We start from the raw sequence: 22,996 nt of genomic DNA, 5'->3' as shown, positions 1-22,996 counted from the left end.
GGATATCCTATAAATTAAACCATGTGGTTTGTATCCTTTGAGTCTAGCTTCTTCCACTTATCATAGTGCCTTTGAGAGTCATCCATGCTGTTGATGCATCGGTTATTTCATTCTTTTTTACTTCCGAGCATTGTTCTATTGTATGGATATACCACATTTGGTTCACCCTTTCTCCAGTTGAGGTATATTTGGGTTGTTTCCAGTTTTGGGTGATTATGAGTGAAGCTTCTATAAACATTTGCTTTTAAAATTTGCATATAGCTTTTTTGTGAACACATTTTCATTTTGCTTAGGAAACTACCTAGAAGTGGAATTGCTGGGTCATATTTTAAGTGTATGTTTAACTTTATAAGAAACCACCAAACTGTTTTCCCAAGTGGCTATACCATTTTGCCTTCTATAGTAGTTTGTAAGCAGTCCATTTGATCTGTATCCTTGACAATACTTGGTATTGTCATACTTCTTTTTTTTTAGCCATTCTAATAGGCATGTACTTGTCTTTCATTGTTTTAATTTGCATTTTCTTAAGGACCAAACATGTTGATTATCTTTTCATGTGCTTATTTGCCATATGTATGCAAATACAGATATTTGAGGGATGGTTAAAAGTATCAAAGAATGTGTTTGGTAGCAGATATGTGATTTGCAGTTTTTTCTCCTATAGACTTATTTTTTCAAATTGATAGAAAAACATGATTTTCATGAAAGACCTCTTTGTGTTTTCCAAAATAATGTTACATTTAATTTCTGTTTTATGTACAATATTAACTTCCTATTTCTAAATGTAATACAAAATAAAAAGTAAGATAGTAATGAATCTAAATTAATTATTTTCTGAAATATGCAGAAACCCAAAACTAAAAATTTGGCAAAAATATTAGGCTTCATTTTTCTCCTTGTTAATATGGACGATAAGTTTTATTTTATATTTCAAATAATTTTTTATATTCAATGGATAATATAAGACTTCTTATATAACATCTGTTATCTAAAAAACGGGTTAAACTGTGAGTCAGTGTTTAGTACCAGAGTGATGAAGCACTAAAAGAATTTAATTTACATCATATGGAAAATAGATTACCTTTGGAAAGTATTTTTAACCTGTAACTTGTTTGTTTTTATTCTAATTATATACAATGTAATTCGTCAGATTTGTGCTTTGCTTGCAGCAATTAAAATGCTGTTACTGCATCATATATTGAATTAATGGCACAATCTCAGTAAGCAAAGATTCTCATTCACAGTGAATAGTCTTAAGAGTCCATAATGAAATTCATAAAGACTTGGTACCATCAAAATAGATTATATAAAATTTTAGAAATTCCACTGTAAAAGCATTGAAGTTGGTACTAAGTACTAAGTTTTAAAGTAGTAAGGCGGTTTGTTTGTCACTGACCATTTTTTTGGAAGTAGAAGATGGGGAGAAAGTAGACAGAAGATATTGGACTTGCTGTAAAACAACCCAGTCTCAGGTTGCCCTAATCCATTTGGAGATTTAGGTTATCAGTCCCTACACTGAGTGCTTAGAAGAAAGGGTGAACTCTCTTTAAAAGACATTAACATCATCCAGAGCCTCTACAAATTTTCATATGTAGTGCTTTGCATTCAGCCAAAAATTACAGTGCATACCAGGTGATAGGACAGAATCACAAAAAAGTAAGAGGAAAAATACAGATAATAAAAAACAGTCTTTAGTGTGGCTAAGATGATAGAATTATTTGGGAAAGACTTTAAATCATAGAAAGAAAATCGTAGAAAGGTATAGAAAATAGGTAAAAAGATGGAGAATTTTACCAGAGAATTGCAGTCTGTAAAAAAAAGAAAATGAAAATTCTAGAACTGAAAAATAAAATATTTGATATACAGAGTATATATATATATATAACATAGGCTTAACAGAAGAATAGAGATAATGAAAGAGAAGGTTAGTGAAAAGTAGTTTGATGTCACTAGAAAATATCACAGAGAGAAAAAAATGAAAACAGAAAAAGAGACGTAAAGGATGTAACCTTTTCCACTGGGATATAGAAAGTGCTAGTTATGATAGAAAAAAAATTGATAAATTGGGTTACGTTAACGTTAAGACTAGGTTCGTTAAAGACTCTGTTAAGAAAGTGAAAACTAAACCTGATGATTATGTACAGAATTCCTACTAATTTGTTATGGAGAAGACAAGCTAATATGAGCAGTCACTTAACACACAAAAAGGATATCCAGATGATTAGCAAACCTGTGAAAGGGCATTCAATTTCATTAGCCATGAGGAAAATTGCTTAAGATTGCAATCCAATACCACTTGAACACACCCCAGAATGGCTAAAATGGAAAATACACACCCTACAAAGTACTTAGAAGGATGTGGATCACTCAGAACTCTTATATACTGCTGTCAGGTATGTGAATTGGGACATCCACTTTAGTAAACTTTATCTGCCAAGGCTGCACATGTTGTGTTTATATAGTACACGTATATTCACCAAAAGGCATGTATAAGAATGTTAAAGCAACATTGTTATTAATAGCCCAAAACTGAGAACATCCCAGATTTCCATAAAGAGTTGAGTCAATAAATCCTAGTACGCTCATGTGATAGAATACCAAACACGATGTTGTGATAAATCTTAAAAGCATGACGTTGAGTATAGGAAGCCAGACACAAAAGAATACATACTGTATGACTCCATTCAGTTTAAGTTCATAAAAAGGCAAAATGAATTATGTGTCAGAAATCAGGATAGTGAATACTGATGGAGAGAGGGTAGAAGTGCATCTGTGTGCATAGCATTCTGTTTCTTGGATAGGATACTGTTCACACAGGTGTATTATTCACTTTGAGAAAATTCAGTAAACTGCATTTATGTTTTGTATACTTTTGTGTAAGTATATTACACCTCAATCCATCTGTTTTTAGAATATGATAAAGGTATCGTCTGTGTACTTTTTTGTATGCTTAAAATTTCCATAACAGTTTATTAAAAGGCAAAACTAATCTCTAGTGTCAGGAGTGATTATCTTTGAGAGATTAGTGACCAAGTGAGGCTTCATGAAGTGCTTAGAAGATGCTAGTGATGTTCTTTTTCTTGATTGTGGGTGCTGGTTAAATGAGTCAGTGGACTTTGTAAAAATTGAGTGAACTATGATTATGATTTGTTTACTTTCTCTATGACTCTTACACTCCAATAAAAAGTTTGCTTGCTTAAAATGAAGGAAAAAAGAAATAATGGGAAGCATTAGGTAAAATAAAATTGACTGTTGATAATTATTAAAGCTGAGTGATGGGTACAAGTACTCTTTATATTGTTTTGTGTGTGTTTGAAAATATAATAATAATATAAACTATAGGGACAGACAGCAGATAATAAGTTGCCTGGAGAAGGGGGAATAGAACGAGAAAGGGTGAGAGGAAGGGATTATATAGTTGAATTCATTGTCTTGAATGTGGTGATGTTTTCAAAGGTGTATTCATTTGTGAAAACTTATCAAACAGTCAAATAGTATGAAAAAAAAAAAACACAAGAAAACCTAGGTTTCATCTATTCCACTCTTGTTCTTTTCTTGTCATTTCCAGACACTGACAGGCACTTAATACTTGTTAATGAATTGATGAAAGCCTGGTGTGCATTGGTCCACAGTTTGGGATTGCTCTGAGATAAACCATGAGGTAGATAGATGAATTTGCTGCTGATATGATTTTTCTGGAGATGAAAGAATGCCACCAGTGTTTTTGTTCCTGGGCCTGATTATATTAGTACCATGACTTTGGGCAAAGGTTTCCTAGCCTGGCAACTGGGGATAATGTACTTAATTGATAAGAATAGAGTTGATTCAACTGTAAGAGTGCCCAGCAAGTGCTTGGCACATGGTAGGTGCTCAGTAAAATGTTAAGATTAAAAACATAAACCAGACAGGTGTTCTAGGTGGAATGCATATTTCACCCGCATTTTTAAGATGACACTTTAAAAAATAGAATACTTGACTACTTCATGCTATGTTCCTAGAACTGTTGTGCTTGTTTATTATCTTTAACTGACAGCTGAATTCAGAAAAATATAGCTGCTTGAAATTGTTACTAATTCTGAGTCCCATTGTCTGAATTCTTCGCTAAAAGTTCTCTTATGCTACTTGCCCATGTTAGGTTATCTATACCATCCTTCTTAGATGCACTATATATGAAATAAAAGTGTTGGCTGCAATTAATGTAAAAAGGCAAATCATTTTTATTGTGACAATAATAGAGACAGTGGGCAAAAAATCAAAAGACCCTGATTAGGGCTCAGATTAGGAAAAAATATTTTAGTGATTAAAAAAAACTATGTTTTGAGAGAATGCTTCTTCATCCTTTGATGCCCTAGTTAATTTTTTTTTTTAATTTTTTTTTTTTAACGTTTATTTATTTTTGAGACAGAGACAGAGCATGAACAGGGGAGGGGCAGAGAGAGAGGGAGACACAGAATCTGAAACAGGCTCCAGGCTCTGAGCTGTCAGCACAGAGCCCGACACGGGGCTCGAACTCACGGACCGTGAGATCATGACCTGAGCCGAAGTCAGACGCTTAACCGACCGAGCCACCCAGGCGCCCCAATTTTTTTTTTTTTTAATAAAAGAAAGCTGATGTGCATTTGCCCAATCTTATATGAGGATGGTGTCATAAATAAGAAAGATAAGCTGATGATGGGTTTCTTTCTTTTTATGGAATGCAGTATAGAATACTGCATAGAATAGAGTTCAGTATAGAATAGAGTCTGTTGATTTGGTAACCTCTTTATGTGGTTAGTATAATCTTAATTGTTTTCTAGAGCACTTGTTTTCAAGAGGTAGCCGGAAAATGGGGTTTTATATTAAGTTCAAAATCAGACTAAAATGTTTACAAGTCAAGGTAGTGCTTACTTAGCTCATTGTTTAAAATTTACATTTGAGATTCTAACTTAAATTTCCTTTTGTTATTATTTTAATTTTGATCTTGTACTGCCTAGGTGTTATCATTAGGACATCAATCACTTAGTGTTAACATGCTTAGATATTGTTACACGTTGTGTATTGGATGCATGTGTTGGCCCATTAGAGAAATAAGATGTGGAAATTGCCATAATTGTATGATGTTCAGTTTAATTTTAGACTTAGGACAGTGTTTGTTTGTGTTCCACATGTGAGTCCTAGACCAACTCTCAAATCTTTAAAATTGTGAATAAGGTCTGCCTGGGATATTGCTCTTAACTGGAGGTGACTGATAATTTTTTACTGTTGTCTGTCTCATAAAGCGAAGTCTAAAACCTAAACCAAAAACAGCTCCCCACCCGCCATTTGCTGTTTCATCTTAAGAAGACTAGACCACTTAAAAAATTACAATGTAAATGTATAATTTCATAGCCCCGCAAAAGAAAAAAGCCAAAGGAAACGAACTCTTTCTTCATTTTCTTTTGTGGGAGGAGGTGGTGACCCCAACCGGTTACTTTTTTAAGTGGGCAAATATTATCAATGTTTCTAAAGTTTAAAATGGCAGGAGTTGGAAGTTTCTCCCTGACCTCAATTCTAGGGAAAGAAAGCCATTCTATTGTACTGGAAAGGTGGGCTTTAAAATTTGGTACCTGGAAAAATTACTTTCCTTTAGTTAACTTAAAACCTTTTGGGGTTTTTGTGGTCAGTATTGATTTAACCGATATGTCTTAATGTTACTGTGGCATCTTCACAGTTTTTATTACTGACCTAATTTATACTTCATTGGTTGTAGTTTAGTCTCAGATTATTTCCTATAGAAGATAGTTTTTTGCATAGTGCAAGCATACCTTATTCTATTGTGCTTTACAGATACTGCTTTTTTTTTTCTTCAAATTTAAGGTTTGTGGCAACTCTGCGTCAAGCATGTCTATTAGTGCCATTTTTTGGATAGTATTTGCTCACTTTGTGTTTCTGTCACATTTTGGTAATTCTTGCAGTATTTCAAACTTTTCATTATTTGTTACGGTGATCAGTGATCAGAGATTACAGCTTGCTGAAAGCTTAGATTTTTTAATTATGAGAATGTGCTTTTTTAAGACATGCTGTTGCACACTTAATAGATTATAGTAGAGTGTAAACATAACTTTTATTTGCACTGGGAAATTTAAAAATTCATTTGACTCCTGTCATTGCAATATTTGCTTTATTGTGGTAGTCTGGAACTGAATCCCTCAATATCTCTGAGGTATACCTTTTATGCATTCTTCTTAGACTGATAAATGATCTTTCGAACCTCCTGGAAGGACTATAGGCAAAAGATACATTTTCTAAAGTTTTAAGCAAATAACTGAATATGTGATTACTAGCCCATGTATTTATTTCAGTAATCCTCCCTGTTTCCCTTTAACAAAACTTATTATTAAAGTTAAGGGTGTTTGCATTTGGGATATTATAGTCTAACCATTGGGTTTATAACTATAATCAATATGTAAATATAATGATAATCATTTATTATTAACCTCTTCATTTCTTTTTTTTAATAACTAACATTTATTGAACTATTAAAGTACATCAGGCTTCATTTTTAAATTAGTTCACACAGGTTATCTAATTTATTACTTTACAGATAAGAATATCAAGCCTTAAGAGTTTAAATAACATGCTCAGTTTCTCACAGTTAAGAAATACTGAGCCCAGCATTAAAATCCAGCCGGTCTGGCTCTAGAACCTTAAGAATACTTAAGTATTTACAGTGCTTCTCATAATAGTGCCTGATCTTTTTTGGTTAGTGTAATATTGGTTATTCTTGTAAATTTTGTCATACCTACCTGTTTTTTATGATTTGCTGAAGATGGACCGTCCTTTTGTTGTGAACTATGTATTACTGGATAGGCCATGTGAATTTTGTCATAGGTTTAGTATTACCATAAATATTTTTGACCTAGATTTTAAGAAGACTTCGTTAAATATATTCACTATCATAGAATTGGTTTGGGGGAGGAATTTTAGGAGAAAATGATCCTAGAGGAGAGAAAAAAACATGGTAAGTTTATAGGAATTGGAAGAAGGCAACTTTGATTAGAACTCAGAAAGTAAAGGAGGGAATTGTGAAGAAACATCAGACATGCAGGGGCCAGTTGATAGAGCACCCAATTGTTGTTGTTGTTGTTGTTGTTGTTGTTGTTGTTGTTGTTTTAAATTCTAAGAACAGTGGTAAGGCCATGGATAGGATTTAAAGGTGATCAGATGTACTTACATTAACAAAATCTGGGAGTGGTATGGAATTGTAAGGAGATGAGAGCGGATCCCAGAGAGACTGCTATAAAAAGGTTATTATATAAATAGTCCAGTCCAGGGCATGATAGTGTCTTGAACTTGGGTGATGACAGTGGGAAATGAAAAGAAGTGGGGGGATTTGGCAGGAACTTAATAGGTGGAACCTGTTAATCAGTTGCATATGGAGAGAGGGGATAAAGAAAAGTTGTGTGGGCCTTTGGGGTGCAAAACTAGATGAATGGGAGTGCCATCCATATGAATCAGGAATCAAGAGAAGGACTAAGCTGTGGGTTGAAGATCACAAGGTTAGTGTGGGATATGATGTATTTGAGATCCCCAGGTGTTCTGGAAGTAGATATGTTTGTTGAGTATGCAGTTTGGATGTATGGGTTTGCAACTCAGATTTAAGTGTAATTAAAGCGATGGAAGTAGATGAGTTTCCCTTCTTGCCAAATAAAAAGAAAGAAAAAACTTAGGAGGAAACCTTAAAGAACTAAAACATTTCATAGTTGGAGGGAAGAAGGTGAGCTGGGAGCAGGTGAAGATGCCTAAGGAGCATGGCTGCCATAGAAGGAAGCCAAAGAGAAAGCTAATTTAAAAAAAAAAGGGGGGGGGGATCACTTGAGTTGAATGCTGTTGAGAGGTCTACTAAGTTAACTGAAAAGATTTGATTGAATTTGATAACTTGAAGGTGATGTGCAAGAACCATTTGATGAAATAAGTGCAAAAGCTAGATTGGAATGGTTTGAAGAGGAAGAAGAGGCATAGTTGAAACTGCTAACAATCAGATTAATATATCAGTCCACAGTGAGCTACTTTATGCATAAAGTTTATGTCCTTGATACTTGTATATCATTTGGCCCAATAATTACTCATATATTAGAGTAAGAATTCTTACCCGTAAGTAGCTCAATGTGTGCAGTGTTAAAGTTACCAGGGAGAAACACCACAGTGCGAAGAATTTGTGGTCTCAGTGGATAACCATTAGAAGAGAAACCCGAGGCTTCTTGGGTATTGGAGATTACCATTAGCAGAACACCTTGTTTTTTCCTCCCCATGTTACAGCTTTCCTGAATTGAAAATAGTATTTATAAACTTCTTATTTTTTAAGTAAGCTTTTTCACCTAATCTTGAAATTACTCAAATGCTGTATAAATTGTCTTTTCTAGTAGAGGGGCCCTGGCTTTCAAGGGGAAAAGCAGTAAAAGGATTTTCTATGTGTTAATTTTATTCTTAGAGAAATTATGTATCAGTCATTTTATTTTTTATTTCCTTTCAAAAGACATAACAAAGTACCAAAGTCGGGAGTAAGATACAGAGCACATTATCACCATTACTTCCCCCCCCACACCTGATCCTCCTGTTAAAATAACCCTGTTACCATTACTTTTTAATATAATATTTGAGAATAATAGCCAGCAAAAGTACATACACACAAAATATATTACAGGCCAAAAACCAATTTTTGCAACCAATATTATTGCATACTTGAAAAACCCATGAGTGTCAATGAAAAATTATTGCAAACTAGTAAATTCAGTAAAATAGAAAACCATACACTTTGTATATACACACCCACAGTAGAAGATATTATAACAGAAGAAAACACCCTTTTTTACAGTATCAACAATAAGAAATGTGGGATATCCCACATGAAGAAATCACTAAAACACTGTTGACGCAAAACAAAACTTGATGAAATGGAAGGACATATTTCCCCTTACCTGTCCCCCCCCCCCCCCCGCCCCGGGTTGGTTGGTTGGTTATTTATTTATTTATTTAGTGGTAAGAAAGGTCAACATCATAAAAGATACCAATTAAAAAAAATTTTTTTTTAACGTTTATTCATTTTTGAGAGAGAGTGAGGGAGAGACAGAGTGCAAGTGGGGGAGGGGCAGAGAGCGAGGGAGACACAGAATCTGAAGCAGGCTCCAGGCTCCAAGCTCCAAGCTCCAAGCTGTCAGCACTGAGCTAGACGCGGGGCTCAAACTCACTGCGAGATCATGACCTGAGCTGAAGTCATACATCTAACCAACTGAGCCACCCAGGTACCCAGGGATACCAATTTTTTAATAAGTTAACGTAAACATTTCAGGCAGCTCTCCCTTTCCTACTGCAGTTACTAGACAAGATAATTTTGAAGTAATATGGAAAGTGGATAAACCAGAACAACAACGAGGGGGATTAGCCCTACCAGATGATAAAATGTATTATAAAGTCATAAAACATTTTCTTTCTGGCTTATGAACAGTCAGACCAATGGAACAGAATAGAAGGTTTAGAAATAGACCCATGGAACTTACTAGTATATGATTTTGATTAAAAAAGTGATCTAAAAAAGTGCATCTTTTCAGTAAATGGTGTTGGGAAAACTAGATAGTCATCTGGACCTCAGGATGAACCCCAGATAAATCAGATTTAATGTAAAAGATGAAACTACAAATATGTCTTGAAAATATGGGCAGATTCTCTACATCCATGCTAACATTTGTGATTGTCTTTTTTATTTTATTTTTTTTTAAAAAAATTTTTTTTTTCAACGTTTATTTATTTTTGGGACAGAGAGAGACAGAGCATGAACGGGGGAGGGGCAGAGAGAGAGGGAGACACAGAATCGGAAACAGGCTCCAGGCTCCGAGCCATCAGCCCAGAGCCCGACGCGGGGCTCGAACTCACTGACCGCGAGATCGTGACCTGGCTGAAGTCGGACGCCTAACCGACTGCGCCACCCAGGCGCCCCTATTTTAACTTTCCTATTGGGTGTGAAGTATCTCATTGTGGTCTTGATTTGCATTACCCTAATGAACAATGATGAACATCTTTTCAAGTACTTATTGACTGTTTGCATATCTTTGGAGAACTGTCTATTCAGATCTATTGCCTATTCTTAGATTGTCTTTTTAACTGTTGAGTTGTAAGTGTTCATTTCATATACTGGATGCATATCCCTTATCCAGTACATAATTTACAAATATTTTACCCCATTCCAGAAGTTATCTTTTCACTTAAAAAAAAAAAAAAACACAACATGAAGTTGTGCATTTTAATCATTTTTAAGCATACAATTTAGTGGCATGAAGTACATTTAAAATATTATGTGACCAAATGAAAACCTCTAACCATTAAGCAGTACAACTCTCCTTTCCTCCCTATCCCAGGCCTTGGTAATCTCTATTCTACTTTTGTCTCTGTGAATTTGCCTATTCTAGATAACCTCATCTATGTGGAATCATTCAATACTTGTCTTTTTTGTGTCTGGCTTCTTTCATTTAGCATAATTTCTTTAAGGTTCATCCATGTTGTAGCATGTATCAGAATTTCATTTCTTCTTATGGCTGAATAATATATCATGGTATGTATATATCACATATTGCTAATCCATTCATCTGCTGATGGACACTTGGGTTGTTTCCATCTTTTGGCAGTTCTTAATACTGTTTCTGTGAGCATTGGGGTACAAGCATCTGAGTGAGTCGTTGTTTTCTATTTCTTTGGGTATGTACATAGGAGTAGAATTGTCTGTGTTTAACATTTTGAGGGGTTGCTAGACTGTTTCCCACAGGAGCTACACCTTTTTTTCTTTTTACCTTCTTGATAGTGTTTTTTGAAGAATTAAACATTTTTTATGAAGTTCATTGTATTTTTTGTTTAGTTGATTGGACTTTTGGTGTCATATCTAAGAAATTATTACCTATGATATTTCTATGTTTTCCTCTGAGTGTTTTATAGTTTTCATTCTCACATTTAGGCCTATGATCTATTTTGAGTTAAGTTTTGTATATGATGCGAGGTAGGGGTCCAACTCTATTCTTTATGTGAGTGTCAAATTGGTCCACCATCATTGTTGAAAAAAAAAAACAAAACGATTTTTTCCCTGTTGAGGTGTATTGGCACCTATGTTGAGAATCAGTTGACCATAAATGTAAAGATCTATTTCTGGACTCTCAATTCTGTTCCTTGATCTATGTCTATCCTTATGCCATTACCACACTATCTTATTACTGTAGGTTTGTAGTAGGTTTTGAAATTAGGAGGTGTAAGTCTCCCTGCTTAGTTTTTCTTTTTCAAGATTGTTTTGGCTATTCTGGATCCCTTGCATTTCCAAATGAATGTTAGGATCAGGTTCTCAATTTCTGCTTTGAATTTGTAGATCTGCTTGGAGAATATTAACCGTCTTAAACAGTATTAAGTCTGCCAGTCCATGAATATCGTGCAGCATTAAATGAATTCTTATCAGTCCACTAATTTTCTCTTTTATCCTTTCTCACTTTTGAGAAGTGACTTTCACTTGTGAGCTCAATAAACTCCATCATCTACATTCTCTGTGTCAAAATATGCAACTGTTTTTTTCTTTTATTCTAAAATATAATCTGCACTCTCCTTCCCTTTTCATCTTAAGTCCTCTGAGATCTTGTTCTTTTGATTATTAATGATAATATTTCATTTTAATCTTAGTTCAGTATTCCATTTCTCTCCTTCACTGGCTCTTTCCCTTCTGCCTTCAAATAAATTAATTTCAGTCTCTAACACTACTTGCTCTTAAATAGATTGCCTCCTAATTATTACTTCTCATCTCCTTTTCCTCATTTCTTTCACTTCCAAACTTTCTTAATAAGTTATCCTCTCTCCCAGCTTCGATTATTTCTTTGTTTTGTGGAATAAGTGAATTGGTCTTGATTACTTGTGTTAATCTTAATCTAGCCTCTGAACCGTTGAAGTCCGTACTCAAAACCCTATTATATAGAAGTGGAACTATTCTGTCTTGAAATCTGAATGGCACTCTTAGAGCCATTTGCCACAACAGCATCAGCCTTGGGGGGTCTCTGTGGAGCCCCCAATGGCAGAGTTTGAAAGCTACCACAAGGTCCCTTCGGCCCTAAAATTTGGTAACTCCATAGCAATTACAGAAGTTGCATTCTTGAAAGTTTCAAATAATTTACTTGTCACCAAATTAAATTATATTCTTAGGCACCATTTCTCCTAGACGTTTTATAGTAACTAAACCCTGAGTTTCTCTGTTGTTTCCCACTACATTTTCTTTCTTTGGCTTTAATTACATACACAGTCTCTTTAAGTGCTATTCACTTTAAATTCTAACACCGGCAAGAAGCTTTTCCAAATCATACCAGCTCAGTAACATTTTTCCCACTAGTAATCCACTATAATAATCATTTATGCCATTCATTTGACACTTAAGTGCACAAAATATTTTGAGCTACATAAAGATAATTTAGGCTCAGATTCTGCCCTTAAATGTGATCTTGTAGAATAGAGATGTACAAAATAATTATTGAGATGAATTAATGAGTGCCATAGGAGAGCCACAGATGAAGTTCTATGGAAATTTAAAGAAGACCAAGGTACTTTTCCTTGAAAGAATAGGGCAAAGGATCTCAGAAGATTTGGGTTGGAACTTGAAGGGAATGTAGCGCCTGAACACACAGGGGTAGGCATTCTTGACTAAAGGAGCAGTGTGAATTGTAGCAGAGGTAGAAAAGCACAAGATGGTAGGTATTTTGATTTGGCTGGAGGAAAAGTTTTAAGAAGAAAGGTAGTGAGATAAAACGTTGTAAAAGTAAACTGGAGCTGGACATAGTTTTATTAGTTAGTTGTCTGTCTAATGTGTGCGTCTTGTTTTCCCAAGCTCTATGAAGACAAGTAATGAATCTTACACTTTTAATCACCTGCAGCAGGGTTATGGGTTAGAGTGCAAGTATTCCAGAAGATTTTGTCTAATGTATGAAAGATAGAAACAGTTGCTTCCCAAAAACATACTATTCAAGGTAACTTATTATCACACCCTTCTGTTTACTGTGGTTTTATCAGTAAAAACTATTTTAGATCTCCATAGTAATGGTTCCTTACAGCCAAAAAGTCCTTATGACACTTTAAAACATAAAATGGAGGGGGTGGAAGCCAGGGTTATGTGTCTGATGACCAGTACTTGGTTTGATTCATTCCCCGCCAAAAAAAGGACCTGAGAAATTCTGGTTTGAGTTGAGAAAAGTGATCAGTTATAAACAAACCTTTTGAAATTTAGTCTGTAATTTAAGTTCTTTTTATGTTTTAATGAATTAGATTTTTAAGACTATTTCCTAGGATTCAGATTTCATTTAACCACAAATATTTGTTGAAAAGAAATGAAGAATTGAAAAGGTGTATCCAAGCATTGTGTTGGACTATGTATGGGTAACATTTCCTTTTTTCAAAAAATTTTCTAAAATAGTATTTTGTATGATTGAATAAAAAAGATTAAAAGCTTCAACTACTCTTACTAGAACCATGTCCATCTTGCTGTAAGTTCCTGGTACTGTTTGTCTCCACAGAGAGTGTGTTATGTACACACATAATAGAAAGGCAGGGAAATTGAGTATGCCTGCTTTCAGTCTTTTCTTCCCAATGGCACATGCCAATCTTTTATTTTTATAAAGCACAATATTTTTCAATGTTTATTTATTTTGAGAGAGAGAGGAAGAGTATGCACAAGCACGCATGCTGGGGAGGGGCAGAGAGGGAGGAGAGGACCCCAAGCCGGCTCCATGCTGTCAGCGCAGAGCCTGACTCAGGGCTCCATCTCACAAACAGATTATGACCTGAGCTGAAATCAAGAGCCGGATGCTTAACCAACTGAACCACCCAGGCACCCCAAATTTGTAAAATATTTTTTACAAATTAAATTGGAAGGTATATTTAATATAGGGGTAGAGTTTTTGTCATAACACTTGTTTTGTTTTAAACTTTCTATATCATGTACTAGGTGAAAAACCATTTCGCTGTGATGAATGTGGTATGAGATTCATACAAAAATATCACATGGAAAGGCATAAGAGAACTCATAGTGGAGAAAAACCTTACCAGTGTGAATACTGTTTACAGGTAAGGGGTGGTTTAAAATGTTTGTTTTTTTAACCATTTTGCTGAGGTATGATGGACATTGAAATTCTTCTATCCTAAATTAAATTATAAAATCATTCTAGTAAATTAGAAAATGTCACTACTAGAACTGTTTGAAGAACCTCCCAACTGCTGTTGATTAGATTTATAATTGGCAAACGGCTCAACAAATTCATTTGGATTTGCTTATATTATTCTGCTTCTATTTTTATATTAATTACTTTTTTCTTTTCTTTTCTTGCTTGACGAAAAACACAAACTAAAACAAAAACTCACTGCTGAAATCTGAATTTGACAGTATTTTTCCAGAACAGATCGTGTATTGAAACATAAACGTATGTGCCATGAAAATCATGACAAAAAGCTAAACAGATGTGCCATCAAAGGTGGCCTTCTGACATCTGAGGAAGATTCTGGCTTTTCTACATCACCAAAAGATAACTCACTGCCAAAAAAGAAAAGGCAGAAAACTGAGAAAAAATCATCTGGGATGGACAAAGAAAGTGCTTTGGACAAATCTGACCTGAAGAAAGACAAAAATGATTACCTACCCCTTTATTCTTCAAGTACTAAAGTAAAAGATGAGTATATGGTAGCAGAGTATGCTGTTGAAATGCCACATTCTTCAGTTGGGGGATCACATTTAGAAGATGCATCAGGAGAAATACATCCACCTAAGTTGGTTCTCAAAAAAATTAATAGTAAGAGAAGTCTGAAGCAGCCATTGGAGCAGAATCAAACAATTTCTCCCTTATCCACATATGAAGAGAGCAAAGTTTCAAAGTATGCTTTTGAACTTGTGGATAAACAAACTTTACTGGACTCGGAGGGCAATGCTGATATTGATCAGGTCGATAATTTGCAGGAGGGGCCCAGTAAACCTGTGCACAGTAGTACTAATTATGATGATGCCATGCAGTTTTTGAAGAAGAAACGATACCTTCAAGCAGCAAGTAACAATAGTAGGGAGTATGCGCTGAATGTGGGCACCATAGCTTCTCAGCCTTCTGTAACACAAGCAGCTGTGGCAAGTGTCATTGATGAAAGTACTACGGCATCCATATTAGATTCACAGGCACTGAATGTGGAGATTAAGAGTAACCATGACAAAAATGTTATTCCAGATGAGGTACTGCAGACTCTCTTGGATCATTACTCTCATAAAGCTAATGGACAGCATGAGATATCATTCAGTGTTGCAGACACTGAGGTGACTTCTAGCATATCAATAAATTCTTCAGAAGTACCTGAGGTCACCCAGGCAGAGAATGTTGGATCAAGCTCCCAAGCATCCTCATCAGATAAAGCCAACATGTTGCAGGAATACTCAAAGTTTCTGCAGCAGGCTTTGGACAGAACTAGCCAAAATGATGCCTATTTGAATAGCCCGAGCCTTAACTTTGTGACTGATAACCAGACCCTTCCAAATCAGCCAGCATTCTCTTCCATAGACAAGCAAGTCTATGCAGCCATGCCCATCAATAGCTTTCGATCAGGAATGAATTCTCCACTAAGAACAACTCCAGATAAGTCCCACTTTGGACTAATAGTTGGTGATTCACAGCACTCATTTCCCTTTTCAGGTGATGAGACAAACCATGCTTCTGCCACATCAACACAGGACTTTTTGGATCAAGTGACTTCTCAGAAAAAAGCTGAGGCTCAGCCTGTCCACCAAGCTTACCAAATGAGCTCCTTTGAACAGCCCTTCCGCGCTCCATATCATGGATCAAGAGCTGGAATAGCTACTCAGTTTAGCACTGCCAATGGACAGGTGAACCTTCGGGGACCAGGGACAAGTGCTGAATTTCCAGAATTTCCCTTGGTGAATGTAAATGATAATAGAGCTGGGATGACATCTTCACCTGATGCTACAACTGGCCAGACCTTTGGCTAAAAAAAAGTGTAAATAATACTGGCACTTTAGAACAGATTAATCAAGAGTGGGGTTACTCTGTGTAAATGGAGTGCTGTACAGATTTAAGAGCAATGCGTTATAACAAGTTAAGCTGATATGAATAGCAAGATAATCCAATAACTGCATTTTGTTTGGTTAGTCAGCATTCTTTGAACTGCCTTACATGTTGTCACCTTTATAGAAGCAATGCATTACTTGTTTTAGAACAGAAACTTGCTATTCCACCTACACCGAGTTTAAAAGGAAAAAAAAAAAAGACTTTCGCACAATTGTTTCCTAATTGATAACATTGTACATTCTTAGGAGATTAGTAATTGTGTGAAATTTACTCATACTGTTTCTGAGTTTTTCAGCATAGTCATTGCACTTCAGCAGGGAATCTGAGTATACTTTACAGACAGAGTGAACTTCAGAGTTTAAATGTCAAGAGATTATGGCTTAAATAAATTAGTGTGTCCTATAGGAGGAAAAAAAGAAACCAAGAAACCACCGTTTAAAAAGAATGATATGCCATATACCCTTGATTTTCATTTTGCATTATATTGACATGTTTTTTTTTTGAGAAAAGAAAGTAATAAAAATCTGATAGTCTAAGACTCCACTATTTAAAAGCCTAATTACTTTTAAAATATGCATACTTTCAAAACTTTTACCAAAATACGTAACTGTTGAAGCATTCACTTCTCAATGGAAGTATGCATATTGGTGTCAGTTTCTTTGTACAGTTGTACTTAGATATTTTTTATGATTTTTCATGTGCAGGTATCAAGGTTTTGAAGTTTTAGTAAAAAGATATTCTGTAGATTACATTCCCAAGAACATAATGCTTACACAAAATGTATATTCCACGTTTTAAAGCTTAATTGTATTTTACTTTACATATACACTTCAGTTAACATAGAGCACTTAGAATCTATTTGGTATTTTTGATTTCTCAAAGTAAAAAAAAAATTAGATTTTTAGGTTTGATATGGTTGTGTCATAATCATCTCATAATTGACAATTTTAATTTTTGGCAATAAAAGGAAATTGGATATCTTTGGAACTGTAAAACCTGGTTTAATCCTTCTCTTTCTAGAATCTCGATAGATTGGATAATTAAACAGTATCCAGAGAAACTAAAGAAATGGGCATTTTAATTGCTTATTTTATCTTGAATTACTTTTTAATGAACACTGCTCATTACAATTTTACAAACCAAAAGTGTTTACTAATTCTAGTAACTACAATTTCTTTTTCAGCTAGATGAGTGATCGGAAACTTTTTGTTGCATTTCAAAATCTAAATAAACTACAGACTTTATCCTTATACCACGAATGTTTTTTTTTTTTTAATATATATATATATATATATATATACTTTGTCTTAAAATAATACAGCATGGTACCATAAATAGTGCTTTTATATATACACATATGTATACTTTTCTAAAGAATGATGGTTTGAGTTACACATTGGACAGTTTTAATTTTTGGAAAATAACATTACTTCTATTGATTTTATTATCCTCTTTAATTTGTTCCAACTTTTTTGCTTATTTTAATTTCCACCATCTTTGTCACAATGCACATACTGATGTAGCACCAGTGATACTCTAAAATTAATATTCTTGGAAGGTGAAACTTTATTGTTGCTAATTTCCACTTTAACTTTTATATTGGCCCTATAGATCTGCAGTCTTTGTTTCAGTATAGAATGTTACACATTTAAATTATTGTTTCTTTTATTTAATGTTATCCCAAGACTGTTCTCATAAAGGGAACAAAGAAAATATCAACCCTTAACATCTTTTACATTTATTTTGAATATTTTGGTGTTTTATGATAATGAATATAAATTATGTTTAATGTGGTTTCCTCTGTACGTTGGTTATTAAGCTTTGCTTGAAATATTAATTTTCCTATTTGACAGCTTTCTTTGCTGCCAAACTTTTCAAGAATTTTAGACTTCTCTGAGGTAGATGTTTAAGTTCTGCCATTACTGACTTTGAAGAATATTGTGTGTTGTGTTATACATCATGCAATTGCAAGAAGGCTCTATTCAGGTGAGATGTGAAAAATGGAACTGTGCTCACGCTATATAGGTGTTTATATTTTTCTCATACTGTTATTTGATAATAGGCATTTATTTCCTGAGTTGATTTCTTTTTCTTTTTTCTTTCTTTCTTTTTCTTTTTCTTTTCCTTTTTCTTTTCCTTTTCCTTTTTCTTTTTCTTTTTCTTTTTCTTTTTCTTTTTCTTTTTCTTTTTTCTTTTTCTTTTTCTTTTTCTTTCTGTTTCTCTTTCTCTCTTTCTCTTTCTCTTTCTCTTTCTCTTTCTCTTTCTCTTTCTCTTTCTCTTTCCTTTTTCCTTTTTCCTTTTTCCTTTTTCCTTTTTCCTTTTTTCCTTTTTCCTTTTTCCTTTTTTCTTTTTTCTTTTTTCTTGTTCTTTTTTTGAGCCTGGTCAAAAATTTTGTTCTTCAACAACTTGTTCAGGCCTGGTATAGTATACAGTTTTTGTTTGCTTTAATATCACCAGCACAGTTTTTTTAGAGTGTGACTCTACTGCTGAGCAGTTAGGGTAAGCCAAGGAAGGCAGGCCTTTGAAAATGGTAGTTACGCAAGCAAAATTTCAGGTGTTGCATTCCTGTCTTCGGCACATTTCTTTAAATATACATAATGGCAGACTTTTCTACCACATTGTAAGCATTTGATACTTTGACATAAGTTATTGACGTACCATTTAAGTATAGTAGTTGTGGCTCTCTTACTGTGAAATTCTAAATGCCTACCAGAATTAGCTTGTATTATCATCATAGGATAAACATCTCAACAGTTTGGGTTTCCCCACTTTGCTTTAGAAAGTTACTTAATTTGTATCTGGGCATTAATAGTAAAAAGTAAGTAGCCTTTATGTGCTGCTGTAGATCAGAATATTGAGGATATGAGATAATCCTTCTGCAATTTGTGTTTTTCATTTCAGTTAGCAAAGTGTTCCATTAAAACATGCTCTTATACCATTAAACTTTTGGTCAATGTGAGTGAGGTATGCTTTTGCACTTAGGACCTACTCTCCTGTTTGAAGATTGGAAGCAGATCAGGTTAGATGAGGTAATCTCTGTTGAACATCTTGTAAAGCTTTTTTTTTTTTTTTTTTTTGACTTCTTATTGTACACATATTCATTTGGTTCAGAATATTTGAGTGGCTCTTAAATCTTTTGGATGTACTTGCAGATTTTCTGTTTGATACCATACAAATCCATCCTTTTAGCTCTGGCTGAGGACTGTCAGTGGTCGGGTAATTTTCCCTTTCTGACAGGCAAAAGAGGTCTTGTGCTCAGGGTAGGCTTTCATTACCACAGGGGAGAGAAACTTGCAAAGTGCCAGCTAGGTTAGATCTTTTGCCACTTCTTTCATTTTATCAATTTGGGTTTTTAAAGGGCTGTTTAAAAAAAAAAAAGCCGGGAAACTTTAAAAGTAGGCATTACTGTAGTACCGCATTTCTTAGACATAGAACATCTTAAACTAGAACTTGTTTTTTCACAGTATAATTACTTGAAGAAGCACTATTATAATCAATGAGAAACTTTTTGACACTGCAATTTAATTTAAACTTTTTCCGTTTCAAATTGCTTTATTTCAGGGAAATAATTTTCCAGTTGTTTTGCTATATTCTGCAAATAAAACCGTGTTTCCTTTTTTCACTTAAACGTTGGTAGGAAACAAACTAAAGCAGACAAACATTTCTTGTTGTGTTTGTTGCTTTCTTTAATCCAATGGATAAAAAAGTAAAACCCTGTAAACATTATTTTATTTTTTTATGCAATACCATGCTGTAAATACGGTTCATCAAATAAGGATGTACCTATGATTGAATCTTTAATTCTGCACAGTTAGAGTTTATATATAAACGTGTCTTGACAATCAAGGACTTTTATGTGAGTCTTCCTTTATGATGTTTATTAATGTTATGCATTCCATTTGTTTTGAAGTGAGTACCAATGTGCTAATTTGTATTGTCTGAAAGTATGTAATGTTTTTACAGCTTGTTTTTAAGAATCTGTAAATATGTACAAACAAATCACAGTACTGCTTTATGTTAGAAGGCATATGATGTTGTACTGTACGTAAGCAATAATACATAGCAGTGCTAACTGTACAAGTAGCATCAGGAAAGTTCTAAAAACATTTCAGAGTTAATTCTCCTTATTTCATTTAATAATGATTATCTTTAATCAGTTTTTATAAGTAAATTCCATTGTTCCTCCTACTGGAACATAACACTGTTTACACAGCATAATTGAAGTTGCAGGGGAGACAGGCTAAATCTGACTTCATCTGTACTCACTTTCACTAAGCATTGAATGGCCTTACCACTCTTCTGCAAGATGGAGGAAGACCGCAAAACTTAGTGCCCATCACACTGAAGGAAGGGGGTGTGGTTTTTTTTTTTGTTTGTTTGTTTGTTTCCTGCTTCTGTACTGCTACCTAACTTTGTGGTTTGCTTTGGATTTAATATTTGTTTCTGTTTTAGATTCAAGCCCATAAGTTTTGAGGTGACTTCAGCTCCATTGTGACATAGTTCTCTTCATATTTCATAGCTACATTTCAGTAATTCTAAACTTTCTACTTTGATTTTTAGATATGTATTTTTCAAGCTTGATTTCTCAGCTGAACAGATGAATTTATTCAACTTCAATACAAAGAAAGACAAACCTATTGTAGTTTGAATTGAGTAGATATTATACTGTACAGAACAGCTAACTATTTGAACACACACATCACTGCTTTAGAAATAAAACCGCCAATTTATAAATGTATATGACCTACATTTTATAGGAGAAATGTTTTTAAATGCTAGTCATTTATATAATGTGCTTTGAAGGATTTGCTAGTTCACTTCTGTCACTTTTTAGTACACTGGTATCTTTTATATGTAATGTATGCTTTTTATTATTGTAGCAAAGCATTTCAGTAGAATGAATTTTGCAACAATATGGGGGGAATTTTTCATTGTTGGATTTGAATTATACTGGATTTTATCTGTGTAGTCTTGTCTTTATTTTAATGCTGTCTGGAAGGGAACTTGGTATCCAAATAAAGCAGGTAACCTCATTTTACTTCAAGGGCATACTGTGTAGTGCTGAATTTAATCTGGAAATCTGACGATTTTGAAAAGAAAAACACATTTATAAAAATTGTACAGAAGAAATTAAATGTGTGATGGAAATCCTGATGGTGGAGCACGTTGAATTTTCTGATATATAGTGTTATTTTCCTGGGATCCCCTATGCCTTCTTTGTATTTCAACTAATAAAGGAAAAACCCTGTCATTAAAACTGGTAGGATAATAGGATATTCTGATTATACAGTATTACTTTTCCTATCCCGTTTTCTGACCCTTTCTCACTGTAAATTTTTATTTTCTATTTCCTATTCATAATTAAACCTGTACATATTATAGACACTGTTGTATAAAACTGAATTGGGTTGCTATGCTTGAATGGGTAACTAAGTGGAAATATTATGGATACTGAGAATTCGTAATATCAGAACAAATTTCCAGGAGAAAGGGGCATCATGTGTCCTGGGAAGGTCACAGCAGATGTTTCTTCAACCCTCTGGGCTATCTATGTGAAGGAATCCACTATAAACTTAGTATCTTGGACAAGTGGGTCTTTCCTTCCCCACCTCCCCCCAAATATATGAGCACTAAATTTCAAAATCTACTCAGGTGAAAATTACTTTGCAATGAAACTTACCACATTGAAATTTTCACTGTTAGAGATATTTGTGATATTTTTAAATACAAATTTTTGCTCAGTAGTCAGCAGCCTGACAATTGAAATTTGGTAAGTCAGTGTGTTTTAAAATATATTTTACCCTCCAAAGAGAATTGCTTTCAAACAATTGGGAGGACTTCTGTTTGTTTAAATGCATTTTTTAATTGTCATTGTAAAAATAAAATCTTGCTTGACCCCGTATTATGCCATGAATGAATTGCTGAGCCTTTATAATACAATGAAAGCTTGTTTCATGCATAGTCATGGAACATAGAAATGTTCTTTAAACTGACCTATTCATTAAGTGGTTTAATGAGTTTCACAGCTTCTGGCATTGTTGTCATGTAGTTAACCTTGCCACTTGGAGTTTATAATACCATTTTATGTATTGTGATACTAAAGGAAGCTGTTTTGTTTTATTTTTAATTGAATTATTAGACTAATTTATATTTGCAAATTCTGCATTTTAAATGTGGACACTTGCTGTTTGAAAAATAAAAAAAAAATACAGAATACAGTTTTATGAATAATTTCCTAGCTGACTTTTTCACAATATTCTGAACCAAATAACTAAAGGTAAATATTTAAAAACTGGTGCATAGATTAATATTAAAAAGAGAAGGATGTCTGTATGGAATTCACAGTTTTTGTACAAATTGAGTAACCATCAGCAGGAACTTTACTTTTGTGTAGAATGTATAGGCAGTTCTAAAATTTAGGAGTCAAATGTTACTGTCCAATATTGTAGACTTGAAATATGTTTAACATAGGTTTAAAAATTATGTGTTGTTGTTTTTTCTTTATGGATAAGAGTCTGTAAACCCATCATATGTGGGTTTTTACCCCCTATTAATGAAGATAGTTTTGTTTTTATCCATTTACCACCTTGCCAGTCCCCTGTCTTGTGACACATTGTAAGAAAGCTGTCTGCAGTTAGGAGTGCAGTCCAGGTCCTTGGAACAATATAAACTAATGGCCTTTGCAGAGATTAATCCTAGGACCCTGGCTTTATTAGCATGGTGCTTTAAGTAACCATACATAATAATACCACTGATAGTCTATTAATCCATTTCCTAGATCTCAGTTTTTCTTGAATGGTTAGAAATGGTAGGTAGAGGGGTGGGGAGATATATACATGACACTTCTACCTTCTGAAGATTACAAGAAAAACTGAAATCGAAGTCACTTGAATTAATGTTATCATAGAGTCTTA

The 22,996-nt window shown here is 34.2% G+C and overlaps 1 protein-coding gene across 7 annotated transcripts in view; it reads left to right on the top strand.

The window, feature by feature from the left end:
* Positions 1-21,236, top strand: part of ZNF148 (zinc finger protein 148) — a 130,290-nt gene extending 109,054 nt beyond the window's left edge. For all 7 annotated transcript variants that reach the window (XM_045502359.1, XM_045502366.1, XM_045502365.1 and 4 more), the window contains 2 exons: positions 13,970-14,088; positions 14,405-21,236. In XM_045502359.1, coding sequence (XP_045358315.1) covers positions 13,970-14,088; positions 14,405-16,003 — 1,718 coding nt within the window. In that variant the 3' untranslated portion in view covers positions 16,004-21,236. The remainder of the gene's footprint in view (positions 1-13,969; positions 14,089-14,404) is intronic.
* The last annotated feature ends 1,760 nt before the right edge of the window (positions 21,237-22,996 follow it).

Source organism: Leopardus geoffroyi, chromosome C2 (assembly GCF_018350155.1).
Source record: "Leopardus geoffroyi isolate Oge1 chromosome C2, O.geoffroyi_Oge1_pat1.0, whole genome shotgun sequence".
Classification (NCBI taxonomy): Eukaryota; Metazoa; Chordata; class Mammalia; order Carnivora; family Felidae; genus Leopardus; species Leopardus geoffroyi.
Note: the sequence above shows the minus strand (reverse complement) of the source record. Positions and strands in the feature narration are given on the sequence as shown.